Source organism: Lactuca serriola, chromosome 4 (genome assembly GCF_051521515.1).
Source record: "Lactuca serriola cultivar US96UC23 chromosome 4, Lser_US96UC23_V15, whole genome shotgun sequence".
Taxonomy (NCBI): domain Eukaryota; kingdom Viridiplantae; phylum Streptophyta; class Magnoliopsida; order Asterales; family Asteraceae; genus Lactuca; species Lactuca serriola.
This window is the reverse complement of record NC_136411.1, coordinates 290062844-290081610: the sequence shown is the minus strand read 5'-3', so window position 1 is coordinate 290081610 and position 18767 is coordinate 290062844. Positions and strand designations below refer to the sequence as shown.

Here is an 18767-nt window from a genome sequence, read left to right as displayed (position 1 = left end):
TTGTCATTATAGAAGATGATAACACTAGAAAAGAATCATTATTACAACAAGTGCAAATCAGATTCGAATTCTCCCAAAAAGAATACGAAAAAGCAGGGGAAAGATACGAACAGTCAGCACATGTCAAACCTGATTTTTACGAAGGACACCTGAGAGATATCTTTTGTTTGAATCTTGCATAATCCCATAATCAAATCGAACGAACCAGTAGATCATAGAAAATCTTTAACAACCAATTAATTTTGATGAATGTGCAGATTTTGCTCTATTCTCTGATTATGACCTAATAAGCTTCAAAAAGGCAAGTAAAAAGGAGAATTGGATGCTTGCAATTGATGACGACATGAACGCCATACTGAAACCTGTGTGATAAAACCCAATTCTAAGAAACACAACCTATTTGTTTCACTTTTAATTTGGGAATAACATACAAAGATCAGACTTCTTTTTAAATACTTTATATAGGCAATCGACCTTCTTTATGGAGTTGGGGATGACTCAGGAATGTAGGCTGGTGGGTTTTATGAGAGATAATCATGAACGAGGTGGAGGCGGAATAATGAGGTGGAAGAGAAGATAGATTGAGGTCTATGATTGAATAAGAGGATGGTGGTCGATTTTGAGTTCTAGGTATTAAAACCTGATAAGAGAGAGAGAGAGAGAGAGAGAGAGAGAATCTTTATTTAATATATAAAAATACTTATAAAAAAGAAAATGGAAAATAAATCTAATAAGGGCAATTTAGTCATTTTAATTTTACGAGGGACCAAATCTACGTACAAATATGGCCAAAAGGACTACAAATCCAAAAAGTCAGGGTTTAGACCAAAACCCCAAAAAATGCATATCGTAAGGACCATTTTTGCAATTTTTGTCTTTTACTTTTAATATCAGTGTAACTCACTCCATATAGTTGTTTTCCTTTTTTGTTTGTTATTTCTATTTTGAACTTCCGGTTCCCTCCCTAGTTACTTGCTAGTCCAAGGTTCTTTTAATTATAAATTGTCGCTTAAAAAAAACTAATCCAACAGTCATAAGGTTGTTCATGTAAATGATTGATAAACACGTAAATGATTAAAAAATACAACCCTAATATAATACATAATACAACCAAAAAAATTCTCATTATTTTGGTAGGTTGTCGTCAAATAAAAAATCAATTTCACATTAGTTTAAACTAACATTCACACATCTTACTAGAAACAACAAAAAGACACCGCAAACACAAGTCGGGTCCAGTTTGAATCAAAAGGTTAGAACACAACAATTACAAGAAACAACTGTTCATGAGGCTATACTTTGAAATCTACAATATAAAGCGTCATTTAAAAAAAATTATATACAAAAAAAGGTTCAAAAACAAGTTACTTGTTTGACCATTGAAATTCTATTTCAAGATTCCTCAAGGCACCATTTTTGCTTTCGGGCAGCAAAGCATACTCACCTGCCACTACCCCCAACATCCCCACTTAGTGAACCTATATTGTTACTTCCCAAACGAACTCTACACAAAAAAAAATATAAAATCCTCGATAATGTGTTTATTTTGACTTAATGTCCTTTATAGTGAGTTATTTAAGCATTCAACTTTCATTTCTTTATATTGTAGCATTCTACTTCAATTTTATCTTATTAAGACAGTGTACTTTGAAAAATCTATTAAATTATAGTAAAACATTTGTTACATAGCAACACTATACGAGAAATGACAAAATGTCTAGGGACATTTTCGAGATCAGAGCGAAGAGCACATTCACGTCTTTTCCACAGACGAGAGTTGTAGAGTGAATCTATGTGTCGCCTTTTTAGATGGGTCATTATCTACGCATTTCATTGTAAAGCTCCTGCAGCCTATATACCTTTCCCATCGTGCTTTTATTTTTGTATGACATGTTTAGCTTCTAGCCTTTAGGAAGACTTTCAAAGGACCGAATAAAGTTCTCATCCCACTTCGGATTAGAGCATGTTGCAACCACCTAAAGAAACAAATTCAACAATATATTAATAACTTATTTTTGAATTTTAATAAAAATATAGTTTAAAATTAATAAATATAAATGTACCTTGGTTTTCCTGGAAGGAGTGTTACCAAGTGTAAGCTTGCAGTACACAGTCAGATTACACACCGATTGTTTTCATATTATTATTGTGTTTAATTATGGCCATCAATGTCCCCGGTAAACATTGACAAACAAAAACTCGGCTTTTTCTTGAAACCGGGGTGTGCCAGACTAGATCAAGTACTACAACAAGGGTATTGCATATGCAGCAACATTTCATTTGGATCTAGAGATATCAGCAGGGCATGCAGACCACACTAGCCTCAAAATAAATAGTGCGTCCAATACAGCTTCATGAGTTGCTTCTATGCCAGTTTTGAGTGATGTCACTAAATGTGGGAAGCTTAATGTTGTGGGTTCAAAGGATCTTAAACGTGGGAAGTTTCCAAAAACTGCGTTTAGGGCTTTTAAATACTCCTCATGGACTGTCCCAGTTGCCTATAAATCCTTTTCAATAACAGCTGTATGAGTATTCAACATATGAGATAAAGGCTCAGTAGATAACATACCTTTTTTTGTTTGTTTATTATAGTATCTTTCAATTTTTTCTTTTATTATGATATTATACTTTGAAGAAGTCTAAGTAATAGCTGTGAAAATTGCTTTGTATTTGCAGATGCACGACCATTTAAAATAAGGGATGAAAGATCATCAGAAGGAGATAAATTAAAGGTTAAATGCAAGAAATAGCATGGTGCTTTTGTTTATTTGTGTGTTGTATCCTGCTTTAATTTCTATCTTTTACATCATTGTAGTTTCGGGTTTCTTACTCAGGGTTAAATGCAAGAAATATAAGTGTATCTCCATTGATTTCTATATTATAGCATCTTACTTTCATTTGTTCTGGTTACAACATTTTACTTAGTTATAGCAATGTCATCGAAATACAAAGCATTTTTAACTACTTTGGGTATATTTTTCAAAATAAAATCTTTGTACTCTAATAAAAGAATATGTTTATTCTCTTTTTGCCATTTGTCATCCTATTATGACTTCTAATTAATGTTATGTCATTTGTCAACCTATTGGTTCTCCATTTCAAATTTCAAATTTTCCACTCTACTTACATTAAATTGATAACATTAGAATAAAAATTAAAAAAAAAATAGTACAGATTATAAGGTCATATAATTTCATGTATTTATTTAAATCAATGATTACAATTTTATATAACTAAAAGAACATCTCTTAATTAATAATTCATTTAAAATAATTGATTAATAATTTTGAGTTTTTACTATGAAAGTTTAATTAATTTTGTAACCGTAGGAACCACAGGTTATAAACTAGTGCATTATAAAGAAAAAGACTGAAATCACAATGCGACACTTTGGTAATTTTTTTAAGGTATGATGCCTTATTAAAAAAATTTTGAATGTACAAATGTTGTAACCGAAAGAAATGAAAGTACGATGCTATAATAAACAAATCAAAAAAGTTTGTTGCTATCGTTTGATTAGGGATGAGTAAAGGAACCGATCTGGCTAGAAACGGCCCGAACCGGACCCGGACAGGGACCGAAGTCGGCCGAAATTAAGAGCCAAACCGGACTGCCGGTTCTACCGGTTCCCGGTTCCTACCGGTTCTTGTCGTGTCTTCAATGTTGAAATCGATCCTTGATAAATAGCAACAAATTGTTCCGGTTTTTTATGGTTCTACCAGTTCCGGTTCCTACCGGTTCTCTGTTTCAAAAATCTACAAGAATATTGTCACACCCCCAAACCAGAATGGCGGAAACATTCGGGGGTGGAAGACTTCACGTAGTATCACAACCATTGAATATTGTAAAGAAAGTAACACAACCATCACATATATAATGAAAACGTATGTTGTTGCGTTATACATATTAGCAAAAGAATATTACAATGAGATGATAAATGTTTAATAATAAAACATCCTTAGTGTTCCCTTCTCCAAAAGTTGGTGGTTACCTGTATTACTGATTCCCTGAGAAATACAAGTGGTTTCGAAAAAGTGTCAACAATTAAGTTGGTGAGTTCATAAGTGTTTTGCATTGAAAAGTATGTCCTTTTTTATGGTAAATCGATGAACGAGGTTTTCAGAAAATCCAATATTTTCTATAAATGATTTGAAAAGTTTCCTGTGTTGGAGTGCGTTTGTGTTTTCCATACTTGAATAATAGTGATAAAATTTGTGTTAACGATAAAATGGAAAACTGAAATGCATATATGAATCTCGTAAATCAAACTTGTTTTTATACTTTTATGTGAGTTTTATAACCATACTATTGACACTGACGGCCTGTAACAACATTCTTCAGGTGTTGTAGTGTTATGACATTTGTCACCCCAGACCTGCCGGTCTAACTATAGCTAATAGATTAGGTGCGGGATTGTCAATCCCGTATAGATCTATACACAAGTATCACGCTCTCTCTCCAAGAGATTATAGTATATAATACAGGACTTGAAATGCATACATACGAGTACGTTGAAGTTTAAATGTCTCACATTACTTGGTATAAACAGATTTACGATAATAAAGACTTTACTTCTTTTGAAAGCATTTCATTTGTCGTGATGTATATGTAAAATGTATGAATCACTTGAATACAATGCTCATTATAGTTTCTCAAAAGTATGTTCCCATTTGGTAATAACAACTTTTTGATATAATATCCCTTTAAACATAAAGTAATTTTTGTATCGAAACCTTATAAGAACGATAATATAATTATGTTTATAAAATGATACTTTGATTCATAATGTACTTGTATTCCCCCCCCCCCCTAAAACTTAAAAAGAATTGAAAAGTAGGGGTATGAACTCACTCGTTAAGTTTGAAGAGAGAGGCTAGGGTCGAGCAGAACTTCGACCGCGGATGGTTGCGTCGTTGGGCTCTTCGGGGATCTCTGCAGCGTAAATCTTTCGTCGGGGGCTCGAGTGCGGAAACCGAGGTCGTCAGGACAGCTTCTTGTGCTTTGAAGTGTGTGAGAGTAACTGGAGATTTGAGAAAGTGTGCCTAAACTCGCAGCTGATGCCATCTATTTATAGTGCTGGGAGAGTGAGTACGTGGGGCGTAATTTTGGAGTACGTTGGGCGTACTCTCGTACGCGGCGCGTACGTCGTTACGTTGGGCGTAATATAGCGTCATGGCTTACGACTCCTGGCTAGCTAAGAGTAGAGGGGGCGGGCCGATGGGACTCGACTCTGGGTCTAGTACGCGGGCGTACTCCCAGAGAACGCGGGGCGTAACCCGGCCTGTCCTCTTCTAAATTCCGTAACTTTCGCGTACGAGCTCCGTTTTTCATGTTCTCTATATCCACGCGTAGGTGAGATTATGTTCTACAACTTTCATTTAGACTCCGTCGGCTAGTTTTGACTTTATTTTTAATGATATATTTTTAATAGACTGGGCCTTCTAAAGTTCGTTAAAAATTCATAGGTTCTTTATTCGACGTCGGTTTTCGTTTGTCTTTTTATTGTTTTATTACCACTGAGGAGATCTTCAACTTCCGTTTAGGTGGCGATAGCTAAATAACACTCGATCTTCAATCCGAGTTTTTAGCCCTCTACTACTGTTACGAAACTTTCAAAATCCGTAACTTCTTCATACGAGGTCCAATTTGGGCGATCTTTTTATGCACGCTCACCTTTCAACGAGATCCACGACTTTTGTTTAGATACTTAAGGCTAAAATGTATTTTATTGAGATTTTTCTTTTTATGTCAAATAATGTTTTAACGTCGTGTCGTAAATATATGAGTGGTTATAATTTCTTCAATATAACTCGGTTTTGAGCGTTCTTTATGTTTTTGGAAACCTTGGCATGATATCTAATATTCGATGCAGCCCAACCTTGATACTTGAACGATTTATTTTCGAGGTTAATTTCGTTGTATTTAGCTTTCGAGTGTTACAATGCTTTGGAAAAATATAGGGTTGTCACATCATCCCCCTGTTAAGGGAATTTCGTCCCGAAATTTAATCTAAGATAGTGTTTACTGTTTAAGGAAAAAGATGCTGGTACTTTTGTTTCATCTGATCCTCGCGTTCCCAGGTGTATTCAGGTCCTCGCTTGGCGTTCCAGCGGACCTTTACAATGGGTATTCGGCTTTGTTTAGTCCTTTTGATTTCCCGATCCATGATCTCTACTGGTTCCTCCACAAACTGGAGGTTTTCGTTTATTGCAATTTCGTCTAGAGGGACAACAAGGGTCTCGTCGGATAAGCACTTCTTTAGATTTGATACGTGAAAGGTAGGGTGTACGTTGTGGAGTTCCTGAGGTAGTCTAAGTTTGTAGGCCACTGGACCGATCCTGGCAAGGATCTCGAATGGTCCGATGTATCTAGGGTTCAGTTTTCCACATTTTCCGAAGCGTATTAAACCTTTCCAAGGTGAGACTTTGAGTAGGACATGGTCTCCAACTTGGAATTCCAAGGGTTTGCGTCTCTTATCTGCGTAACTCTTTTGTCTATCCCTTGATGCTTTTAAACGTTCTCGGATTTGAACAATCTTCTCCATAGTCTCCCTTATGATTTCTGGTCCAGTGAGCGTGTTGTCAGTTGATTGTCCTTTTGCTAGTTGCGTGTCGCCCACTTCGGCCCAGCACAAAGGTGACCTGCATTTGCGGCCATAGAGGGCTTCGAACGGGGCAGCTTTGATACTGGTGTGGTAGCTATTGTTGTACGAGAACTCGACCAAGGGTAGATGTGTGTCCCATGCTTTTCCAAAATCGATTATGCAAGCTCTCAGCATGTCTTCTAGGGTTTGTATAGTTCTCTCGCTCTGGCCGTCGGTTTTTGGGTGATAAGCGGTACTCATGTCTAGTCTTGTCCCCAAAGCTTTTTGTAGCGACTGCCAGAACCTTGAGGTGAATCTACTATCTCGGTCCGAGATAATGGATATGGGCACACCATGCAGTCGTACAATTTCTCTGAGGTATGTCCTTGTTAACTTCTCCAATTTATCCGTCTCTTTGATCGATAGGAAATGCGCTGACTTAGTTAACCTGTCGACAATTACCCAAATGGTGTCGAGTCCGCTTGTTGACTTGGGTAGTTTTGTTATGAAATCCATGGTTATCCGCTCCCACTTCCATTCGGGTATTTCTGGTTGCTGTAATAAACCCGAGGGCTTCTGATATTCCACCTTGACTTTGGCACATGTCAGGCATTTGCTCACGTAGGTAGCAATTTCGGCTTTCATGTTTTGCCACCAGTACAACTCCTTGAGATCGAGATACATCTTATCGGAGCCGGGATGTATGGAGTATCGTGTTTTATGGGCTTCGTCCATAACGATTTCTCTGAATCCACCAAACTTTGGTATCCAAATTCGATCCATGAAATAACGAATTCCGTTGTTCTTGGTCTCAAGGTTCTTATCCATTCCCGTTAGGACTTCTCCTGTCACATTTTCGGATTTCAAGGCTTCTATTTGGGCTTCCTTGATTTGCGTGAGCAGGTGTGATTGGATCGTCATAGTTAGGGATTTCACTCGGCGACCTGAGTACTCCTTCCGACTGAGTGCATCAGCCACTACATTAGCCTTTCCAGGGTGATATTGAATTTCGCACTCGTAATCACTTAGTAGTTCTATCCATCGTCTTTGTCTCATGTTGAGTTCTTTCTGATTGAGGATATGTTGGAGGCTTTTATGATCAGTGAAGATGGTACATTTTGTGCCGTAGAGATAGTGTCTCCATATCTTCAGAGCGAAGACGACTGCCCCTAGTTCAAGATCGTGCGTTGTGTAGTTCACTTCGTGCGTCTTTAGTTGCCTTGAGGCGTAGGCGATGACCTTCCCTCTTTGCATTAAGACACACCCAAGTCCTTGGTTTGATGCATCACAATAGACCACGAAGTCCTCCGTTCCCTCTGGCAGGGTTAGGATGGGCGTACTACATAAGGCTCGCTTTAGTGTCTGAAATGCGCTGTCTTGTTTTTCTCCCCAGTCGAAGGTCACATTTTTCTGGGTTAGGGTGGTAAGTGGCTTGGCAATCTTTGAAAAGTTCGGTATGAATCTTCGGTAATACCCGGCGAGTCCCAAAAATTGCCGGATTTCTGTAGGGGTTCTTGGAGTAGTCCAACTATCTATTGCCTTTATCTTGGAGGGGTCCACGTGTATTCCTTCTTTGCTTACAACATGTCCTAGGAAATTCACTTCTCGAATCCAAAATTCACATTTGGAAAATTTTGCGTAAAGTTTCTCTGCCCTTAGTGTTTCCAGTACTTGGCGGAGATGTTGGTTGTGTTCTTCCTGGCTTCTTGAATAGATAAGTATATCATCTATGAACACGATCACGAACTTATCCAGGAAGGGATGACATACTCGGTTCATCAAGTCCATGAACACTACTGGAGCATTCGTCAATCCGAAGGGCATTACTACAAATTCGTAGTGACCATAACGTGTTCGGAAAGCCGTTTTGGGGATGTCTCCCTCTAGTACTCGCAGTTGGTGATAACCAGATCTTAGATCGATCTTTGAGAAGTAGCTTGCTCCCTGTAGTTGGTCGAATAGATCGTCTATGCGCGGTAAGGGATATCGGTTCTTGATCGTGAGTTTGTTCAGTTCCCGATAATTGATGCACATGTGAAAGGATCCGTCCTTCTTTTTCACGAATAGGACTGGCGCTCCCCATGGTGAGAAGCTCGGTCTGATGAATCCCTTGCTCAGCAGTTCGTTTAATTGACTGGATAGTTCCTGCATCTCGGCTGGGGCTAAACGGTAAGGTGACTTTGCTACAGGGGTAGCTCCGGGGATTAAGTCGATTCTGAACTCGACTTGACGTTCCGGTGGGATTCCTGGAAGATCTTCTGGGAAAATATCCGGGAAGTTGCAGACTTCTGGAATGTCTTTAATGTTTTTCGATTCTCGTTTCTTGTCTACTACGTGGGCTAGAAAGGCATGATATTCCTTACGAAGATACTTTTGTGCTTTAATACAGGAAATGATTTGTAAACTTGAACTAGGTTTGTCGCCATAAATGACAAGAGTTTCGCCGTTTGGCAGATTTAGGCGAACAACCCTTTCGTGGCAAAGGATATCGGCATGGTGAAGGCTCAACCAGTCCATACCGATGATGACATCGAAACTTCTTATGGAAATGGGCATAAGATCGACTCGAAACAAGCGCTCGTTTAAATTTAGTGTGCACCCTACGTACAAATCGTTTGCGTGTTCTGTTTTACCGTTTGCCATTTATACAGTGAATATTTTATTGAGTGGTTGGGGTTTTTGATTAAGTAGGTGTTTGAATTTATGACTCACAAAACTTCTCTCCGCACCGCAGTTAAAAAGTATGCATGCATAAGTGTTGTTGAGTAGGAACGTACCCGTAACCACCGTGGGGTCTGCTATTGCTTCATTCTGTCCTACTACCAACACTCTCCCTACACCGCCAATATTCCTTTCCTTGGGACAATCCCTCCTGAAGTGTCCAGTCTCTCCGCACCCATAACACGCCCGGCTTACTCCAGTGCCTGAAACTCGAGTGATTGGTCGTGTCGGTGCTTTACAGAAACGGGTTGTGTGCCCTTTCCTGTCACAGTTCTTGCAGTGCATCTCGTGACAAATACCATGGTGATGGTAGTTGCACTTACTGCACTTGGGCAGATTCCCCGCATATGGTTTTGTTGGTGCAGAGGTAGCAGGAGTTTTGGTGGGGGTAGTAGCAGCATGAACCGCAACCATTTGCTTCTTTGAAGGTTCTTGCGAAGTTTGCCCCTTCCTTTTGTTCCAAAATTTCTTCTTGTTGTTGTTGTTGGCATTGATTTCATTGTTGCCGTTCCCTTTGGTTGGTTCAGTCATAATCGCCGCGACTCCTTGACAGGCACCATGATCAACAAGAGATTGTGCTAGTTCCTTAGCGCTGGCGAAAGTCAAGGGTTTGGAGGCTAATACACTTCCTCGAAGTTTGGGTGATAGTCCCCAGATGTATCTCTCGACCTTTTGGCTCTCCAGGGTTAACATTCCTGGGCAAAGTGTTATTAAGTCACTGAACCTGTTGGTGTAACCTGCTATGTCCGAACCTACCATCAAAAGGTTCCACAGTTCCTGTTCAAGCTTCTGAATCTCGCCTCTTGGGCAGTATTCTCGAATTCTTTTCAGGTTTTCCCAACCCATGGAGTTTGCCACCACCAGGGTTAGTGTCTGGACGTGGCCGTTCCACCATGTCAGGGCGCGTTCAGAGAAAGTAAAAGCGGCAAACTTTACTTTGCTTTCTTCAGGACATGCACAGATTTCGAATATAGCTTCCGTTTTCTCTATCCATTGAGATAAAGCCAATACTCCCCCAGTCCCATAAAAGGGAATAGGTTTTCCGTTGGTGAAGTCTTTGTAAGTGCATACCCCTGAACGGCTTTGACCTTGGCCATTTGTAAAACTGTTTGTTCCTCCCCCCGATCCGTTGTTGCTCATTTGTGCCATTGTTGCAGTTACAGCAGCGGTTACAGCAGTCTGGAACATAACGGTGTCCATAATTGGAGGAGGTGGTGGAGGTGGTGTTGAAGTTGAGTTTCTGCGTGTTGATCTACGAGGAGGCATGTTCTGGTAGAGAAAAATAAGAATGAATACTATAAGTTTCTAATGTTTTGACAATCGTGTGTTAGTTGTATCTTGTAATTTGTTTTGACTTTAGTTTATGGTTTCAAGGTAGGCATAGAAATTTAAAACTCGTAATTTTTGAGAGGTATATAATAAGAAATACTTCATATTCATTCATATAGGTCACACTTGAGGTGTGTTACATTACATATCTTGTTCGGGAAAATTTGACCCTCCTAGAGGTCTCCGATTGCAGATACAAAAGGGAAATAAGGGAAAAACTTTTATCCGAAATCCTAATCTATAACAAAATTGTTGGGCATCGAACGAGCTCTACTTGCGGCGTTTGGAGCTAGACTCGGCATCCGACCGTTTGACTCCCATTAGTCGCCTCTCGAGATCTGCTTGTTGTTCCTTCATTTCTCTTATTTCTGCCAGAGCCGTTATCATTTGGTTCTGAAGTGTCCCCGTGTAGATTTGGGTATTCTCATGTAGTCCTTCCAAACGGCGGATGTCAGCGGCGTTACCTTGGGTAGCAGCATTGATCTCGCGAACTCTGGCTGCTTGTTGGTCCGCCTGGTAGTTCTGGTTAGCTATAGCATTCACGACGACAGGAAGTGCTCAATCAGCTGAGCCTCCCCCACTAACATTGTAAAAATCTCGGCACATGCCGAAAGGAGGGCGTACACCTTGCTGGCGGCTCCAGTAGTAGAGGTGGCTTCCCCAGATGGGGATGGGTCCCGGTTGATATGGTCTGATTACGGGAGGATGAGGGATGGGAGGGTCGTACACTTCTGGCTCAGAGTCTGTCCCGCTAGAAATCTCCTCGATCTCTTCGTCGACTTCGCATTCCTCTCCGACTTCGACTTCGAATTCTTCCTCGATAACCCCTTCGGGATCTTCCTCGATCTCTTCTTCGATTTCCTCTGGGTCTTCTTCTATCCAACCGCCGTTGCCTTGGTTTGGGTAGTAGGGATCTCCTGGTAAATGGAATCCGGCCATTTGTCTGTACTAGGATAGATGTATGAGAACGTTATAAGAAAAGAAATTTCTATTTAGCGACTTATTATTTTTAACTATAACTTTTATTGTACAACTATTTTTAATAATACTTCTATATTATTTCAACTTGGCGAAACTAAAATAATTATGTATTTGGTAAGTTTTCGGCTTATTGTCCACTATAACCATTCCTCGACGTACGTTGGTCAAATCCAGGATAAATATAGTTGATCAGGCTATATTTATTCTCGACATGATTACATACCCCGGGGATCAATCGTAGTGTCGTAACTTGCCTTAATACTTTTTAGTAAAACTTGTTATGATTCGAGATTAATGCATGCTTTGTAAAAATGTATATCTTTTAAAAGAACGTATTTTGTTCAAGAAAATGTTTTGTCAGAGGGTTTTTGGTCCCCCTTGCATTTATAGTTTGTATATCGTATGTGGTTCGATATACTTAGTTCACTATAAACAATGCTCTGATACCAATCTGTCACACCCCCAAACCAGAATGGCGGAAACATTCGGGGGTGGATGACTTCACGTAGTATCACAACCATTGAATATTGTAAAGAAAGTAACACAACCATCACATATATAATGAAAACGTATGTTGTTGCGTTATACATATTAGCAAAAGAATATTACAATGAGATGATAAATGTTTAATAATAAAACATCCTTAGTGTTCCCTTCTCCAAAAGCTGGTGGTTACCTGTATTACTGATTCCCTGAGAAATACAAGTGGTTTCGAAAAAGTGTCAACAATTAAGTTGGTGAGTTCATAAGTGTTTTGCATTGAAAAGTATGTCCTTTTTTATGGTAAATCGATGAACGAGGTTTTCAGAAAATCCAATATTTTCTATAAATGATTTGAAAAGTTTCCTGTGTTGGAGTGCGTTTGTGTTTTCCATACTTGAATAATAGTGATAAAATTTGTGTTAACGATAAAATGGAAAACTGAAATGCATATATGAATCTCGTAAATCAAACTTGTGTTTATACTTTTATGTGAGTTTTATAACGATACTATTGACCCTGACGGCCTGTAACAACATTCTTCAGGTGTTGTAGTGTTATGACATTTGTCACCCCAGACCTGCCGTTCTAACTATAGCTAATAGTTTAGGTGCGGGATTGTCAATCCCGTATAGATCTACACACAAGTATCACGCTCTCTCTCCAAGAGATTATAGTATATAATACAGGACTTGAAATGCATACATACGAGTACGTTGAAGTTTAAATGTCTCACATTACTTGGTATAAACAGATTTACGATAATAAAGACTTTACTTCTTTTGAAAGCATTTCATTTGTCGTGATGTATATGTAAAATGTATGAATCACTTGAATACAATGCTCATTATAGTTTCTCAAAAGTATGTTCCCATTTGGTAATAACAACTTTGTGATATAATAGCCCTTTAAATATAAAGTTATTTTTGTATCGAAACCTTATAAGAACGATAATATAATTATGTTTATAAAATGATACTTTGATTCGTAATGTACTTGTATCCCCCCCCCCCCTAAAACTTAAAAAGAATTGAAAAGTAGGGGTATGAACTCACTCGTTAAGTTTGAAGAGAGAGGCTAGGGTCGAGCAGAACTTCGACCGCGGATGGTTGCGTCGTTGGGCTCTTCGGGGATCTCTGCAGCGTAAATCTTTCGTCGGGGGCTCGAGTGCGGAAACCGAGGTCGTCGGGACAGCTTCTTGTGCTTGGAAGTGTGTGAGAGTAACTGGAGATTTGAGAAAGTGTGCCTAAACTCGCAGCTGATGCCATCTATTTATAGTGCTGGGAGAGTGAGTACGCGGGGCGTAATTTTGGAGTACGCTGGGCGTACTCACGTACGCGGCGCGTACGTCGTTACGCTGGGCGTAATATGGCGTCATGGCTTACGACTCCTGGCTAGCTAAGCGTAGAGGGGGCGGGCCGATGGGACTCGACTCTGGGTCTAGTACGCGGGGCGTACTCCCAGAGAACGCGGGGCGTAACCCGGCCTGTCCTCTTCTAAATTCCATAACTTTCGCGTACGAGCTCCGTTTTTCATGTTCTCTATATCCACGCGTAGGTGAGATTATGTTCTACAACTTTCATTTAGACTCCGTCGGCTAGTTTTGACTTTATTTTTAATGATATATTTTTAATAGACTGGGCCTTCTAAAGTTCGTTAAAAATTCATAGGTTCTTTATTCGACGTCGGTTTTCGTTTGTCTTTTTATTGTTTTATTACCACTGAGGAGATCTTCAACTTCCGTTTAGGTGGCGATAGCTAAATAACACTCGATCTTCAATCCGAGTTTTTAGCCCTCTACTACTGTTACGAAACTTTCAAAATCCGTAACTTCTTCATACGAGGTCCAATTTGGGCGATCTTTTTATGCACGCTCACCTTTCAACGAGATCTACTACTTTTGTTTAGATACTTAAGGCTAAAATGTATTTTATTGAGATTTTTCTTTTTATGTCAAATAATGTTTTAACGTCGTGTCGTAAATATATGAGTGGTTATAATTTCTTCAATATAACTCGGTTTTGAGCGTTCTTTATGTTTTTGGAAACCTTGGCATGATATCTAATATTCGATGCAGCCCAACCTTGATACTTGAACGCTTTATTTTCGAGGTTAATTTCGTTGTATTTAGCTTTCGAGTGTTACAATGCTTTGGAAAAATATAGGGTTGTCACAAATATGATCCCGGTCCCGGCCCGACAGGTTTCATCGGGTTCTGGTTCCGGTATCGATTCCGGTTCCGGTACCGGTTCTGGCCAGTTCCCCGATCCATATGTTCATCCTTACATTTGATCCTTTTTTTAATAAAGAATTGTACTTTAGTCATTTTGAAAGTAGAATCTAGTAATAGAAAGAAATGGAAGTCGGATGCAACAATACATAGATAACTAGAAGTAACATGGTATTCCTTGGATAGCCTAATATGTGGATACCAGTTACGGTGTAATTGATGGATTTTGAACATTCTAACACTCCTATGATGTACATGCAACCCTATAAACATCAGATCTATGTTTTCTCTATTATACATGCAAATATTCAATATTCGAAGGTTTCATCCTAACTAGCATAATATGAAGCAACTATATTATAAAAATCTAGTAGAATGACATACCTTTTGATGAAGCTTCAAGTTTTTAACCTTTAAGAGCCTAGTGCCCCAAGTGTTGTACCTCAAATGGTTCACACAACACCAAGAACTCTTGGAATAACTTGAGAATAAGGATACTTTCACCAAATCGGTTTTTCCCTCTTGTGTACACACTCTAGTGCTCATTTCATGAACATGGGACCTCTTTATATAATGTGGAGAATTAGGGTTACATTTATGTAAACCCTAATACCCATGACCTTTCATTTCCATAGGATCAATGGGTTAAACACTCCATCGACTATCCATGAAAGCTTAGCCCTACCTAAATGAACTTGGCCCACCATTTATGTAAGAGTCCATATTTAATTAGTTCCTTTTGATACTAAATTAATTATTGATCAATATTAGTTAAATAATATGATTTCATATTAATATTTATAATATACTAATATAAATCATAAGTATCTTTTTTTTCATTTTGTATATCCAATTGTTCTGATGTCATGCAACCCAAATGGACCATGCCAAATCGGGTCAAGTACATACCAATTATAGTTATGGACTTAGACACTAATGCAACAGTAATGCCATAAAATACAATATATTTTCATATATTTGTGTATTATATCATCATATTTCATTTCATTCTATTAGACCATTGTACTTTCAATATTTTCTTATTAGGCAATTATACTTGAAGAAAATCTACGCAAATATAGCATTTTAATTTCAATTTTTTCTTATTAGGACATTATACTTTAAAAAATCCACTCAATTATGGTAGTAAAAATTGGTTTGTATTGGACACATTGTTATCACCAAGTACATTTTTCAAGGTATAATGTTGTGGAATGAAGAAACAAATATAGGATATATGTGCCCAAGTAGATGTAAGAATTTATGGGTTATAGCTCTAACAGTCTCACTAGACGCATATTCTTGGATGGTATTGTTGGAAAAAAGAAGCATGATAAAATTGGTTGCATAAAAAACACTAATTATAAATTGAAACAAACACTTTATTTTTCTAAAGAAACTTTATACAATCAAATGCATGAAAAAATTGGTTGCATAAAAAAATACTAATTATAAACTACGAGTTATCAAAGAAAATATATTTGGTTATTTCTTTTCCAAAAAAAATATCAAACATATTTTCCGAAACCAACGTTTACCAAACATGATAATAAACATATGTAACAAGTAAAATAGACTTTGATATCATTTAAGAGTTTTGAAAAGTTAAATCTTTCAAACATGTAAAAAAAAAGACTTTGATACCACTTAACGGGTATTAGAAAGTTAAAATCAATAATTTTTATAATACAATTTATAAACAGCAAATAAAAATGATTTAAAATAATTATTATTTTAAGATTATTTTAACAAAACCACCAATGATCCATTAATATGAACTTAGAAAGAGTATGAACAATTATAGCGTGTTTAGAAGACTATCTTTAAATATTTGATCCTATTTGATTTTGAGGAGTTGGTGAAAATTACAAAATCTCACTAAAAATTACTATATAATTCTCACAAAACATTGATGTGCCTTATAATCACAGTAACGTGCGTTACAATTCTGTTTTGTAAGATTAATCTCTTTTATTCAATAATATTAAATTTTATTTTACATTGTCCCTTGCCAAAAGCTTTGCGGACGACATCTATACCTATTTTGGCGACTTTTTTCTCTTCCCCACACATGTTTTTTCTTCTACCAGGTCGTGTGATATTTTTATTTTTTATATAATTATAATTATAAATATAATAGTTTAGTAGAAAAAGAAGACTTGACATAGTTTTTTCTTTTAAATTTCATATGTCGTAAATGTTTATTTAATTAAATGTTATCTTTAACTAATTTTTTTATAAAAAAAAATTATGATGTGCATCACTTTATAAAAGTGTAGGTGTATATTAGTTATTTAAAAAAACACATTTGAGAGAGAGAGAGAGAGAGGAGAGAGAGAGAGAGAGAGAGAGGTGTTCAACAACTTCTTAGGATTTTTTTGGCATGTCGTCTTAAAGCGCGACTTTTACCATCCAGCCACCTACGATATGGGACATTCACTACGTGTAGCTAACTAGCTATAGAAATATGTTTATTTATCTTTTTCATTTAGAATTATTTTATCATAATAATATTTATTGAGGTAAACCCCCTTTATTGTATCTCACTTAGACATGTTAATTTCAGAATGCCTAGATAGAGAACATGAGATATATGTTGAGTTGCTTCTTTTAAATGATTACATAGATTCGTCTTTAATCTTCCCGTGGCTGACCATTAGAACTGGTCTCTGGTCTTTGGTTCGCCGAGAAGGGAAGTTGCTTCACCTTGCACCAACTCCCAAGCCATATTTACATGTCTGTCTTCGGTGAGACCTGCCCCCACAGAAAATCGGATAATATAAACTCCTCCAACCACGGAATGTGTCATGTAAACTCGCCCGGTTGCATTCACCGATTCCAATAACATCTGGTTCAATTCATTTGCTTTATGGTCGTTGTCATGGTGCTGACTAATAGCATATGGAGAAACTCTAAAACAAACCATAGAAAAGTATCTAGGCGCCATAATCTCAAACCTAGCGTCCATGTTGACGAGCCCTTCAAAATCCTTGGCCATTTTCACATGCTTTCTTATGTATTCCCTCAAAGCAGTCGTCCCATAGCTCCTTAGCACCATCCATAACTTTAAGGCTTGAAATCTTCGTGCTAGTGATATCTGCCAGTCTTTGTAGTCGACGACTTTCCCTGATTCAGTGGATTCGTTTGCCATCAACTCTGAGGTTGTGGAGAGTGGTTTGGTAAATGAAGCTTTGTCTTTAACCCAAAGGCAGCAGCAAGCCAGATTTGTGAGCAGCCATTTGTGAGCATTAAAACTGAAGGAGCTTGCACCCTCGACACCATCAAGGAAGTGACGAAACTCAGGGCAGATACATGCACTTCCAGCATAGGCAGCATCCACGTGAACCCACATATTATATTTGCTAGCCACCTCACACAAAGGCCCCAATGGGTCCACGGCTGTCGTTGAGGTTGTCCCAACAGTTGCACATAAATAGATTGGAATTAAACCATCTTCAAGGTCTCTTTTAATCATCTCATCTAGGGATTCTGGAGACAGTTCAAAGTTCGTTGACCTAGTTGTCAAGACTTGTCGAACATTCTCAGGTTTTATCCCAACAACTTTTGCTGACTTGTGGAAGGAAAAATGGGTTTGGTCAGAACAGTAGACTGCAAGATTCTCTGTGTTGTCTCTTCCAATTTGATCAAGTGTCTTCTCTTTGGCAGCAAGAATTGTGCAAATGAAGGCTTCACAGGTACTGCCAAGCAAAACACCACCACCTCCAGCGTTATTACTTGAAGTTGAGAACGACTGGGGAAGCTGGAGTAATTTTAACAACCACTCCATGACGATGATCTCTAGTTCTGTTGCTGCAGGGGAAGATTCCCAGTTGAATCCGACAACACTAAAACCATTGAGAAGCATTTCCCCTAGAAAGCTTGCCGTGTTTAAGCTGGCTGGAAAGTAGGCAAAAAAATTTGGACTTTGCCAATGTGTTATGCCTGGAATAATATCCTTCTGCACATCCTTCAGTATATCTTCAATTGACTCAGGGTACATTGGAGCACAGTCGGGCGAACTTTCTAATAGATAACCTGGTTTAACTTGGCTTCTAACAGGGTACTTTTCTATGTTCTGGTAATAATCGACAACGAAGTCAGTGACCATATGGCATTGCCTCCTGAATTCTATTGGGTTCAAGGGATTCATTGTTAATTTGTGATATGCCAAAGAATATAGTTGCTGTATATATACGATTCTTGGATACATAATTAGATTCCTCCTACAATAACTAGTACTGGGCTTATTTTAAATAATACATTAATACCTCTCTGTGGACAATTAAACATCTATATGGAAAGTTATATGCGTGATATGTTGAAAATATTCAAACAAGTGACTATAAAATCTCATACGTTGTAATACCAAAGAAAAGTTGTTTTCCGGCCACCATTATTAAATCCTATTTAATTTGTTGACAAAAGAGAACCTAAGGTGACAAT

At 38.1% G+C, this 18767-nt stretch overlaps 1 protein-coding gene and 1 pseudogene across 1 annotated transcript; both read right to left on the bottom strand.

Moving 5' to 3' along the window:
• Positions 1 to 1364: 1364 nt before the first annotated feature.
• On the bottom strand, positions 1365 to 16981 carry LOC145099418 (protein CELLULOSE SYNTHASE INTERACTIVE 1-like; annotated as a pseudogene).
• LOC145100642 (tyrosine decarboxylase-like) lies at positions 16934 to 18513 on the bottom strand. Its single transcript, XM_079037833.1, has one exon. It carries the CDS (start codon positions 18472 to 18474, stop codon positions 16981 to 16983), a length of 1494 nt encoding a protein of 497 aa, XP_078893959.1. The 5' UTR covers positions 18475 to 18513; the 3' UTR covers positions 16934 to 16980.
• Between the last annotated feature and the right edge of the window lie 254 nt (positions 18514 to 18767).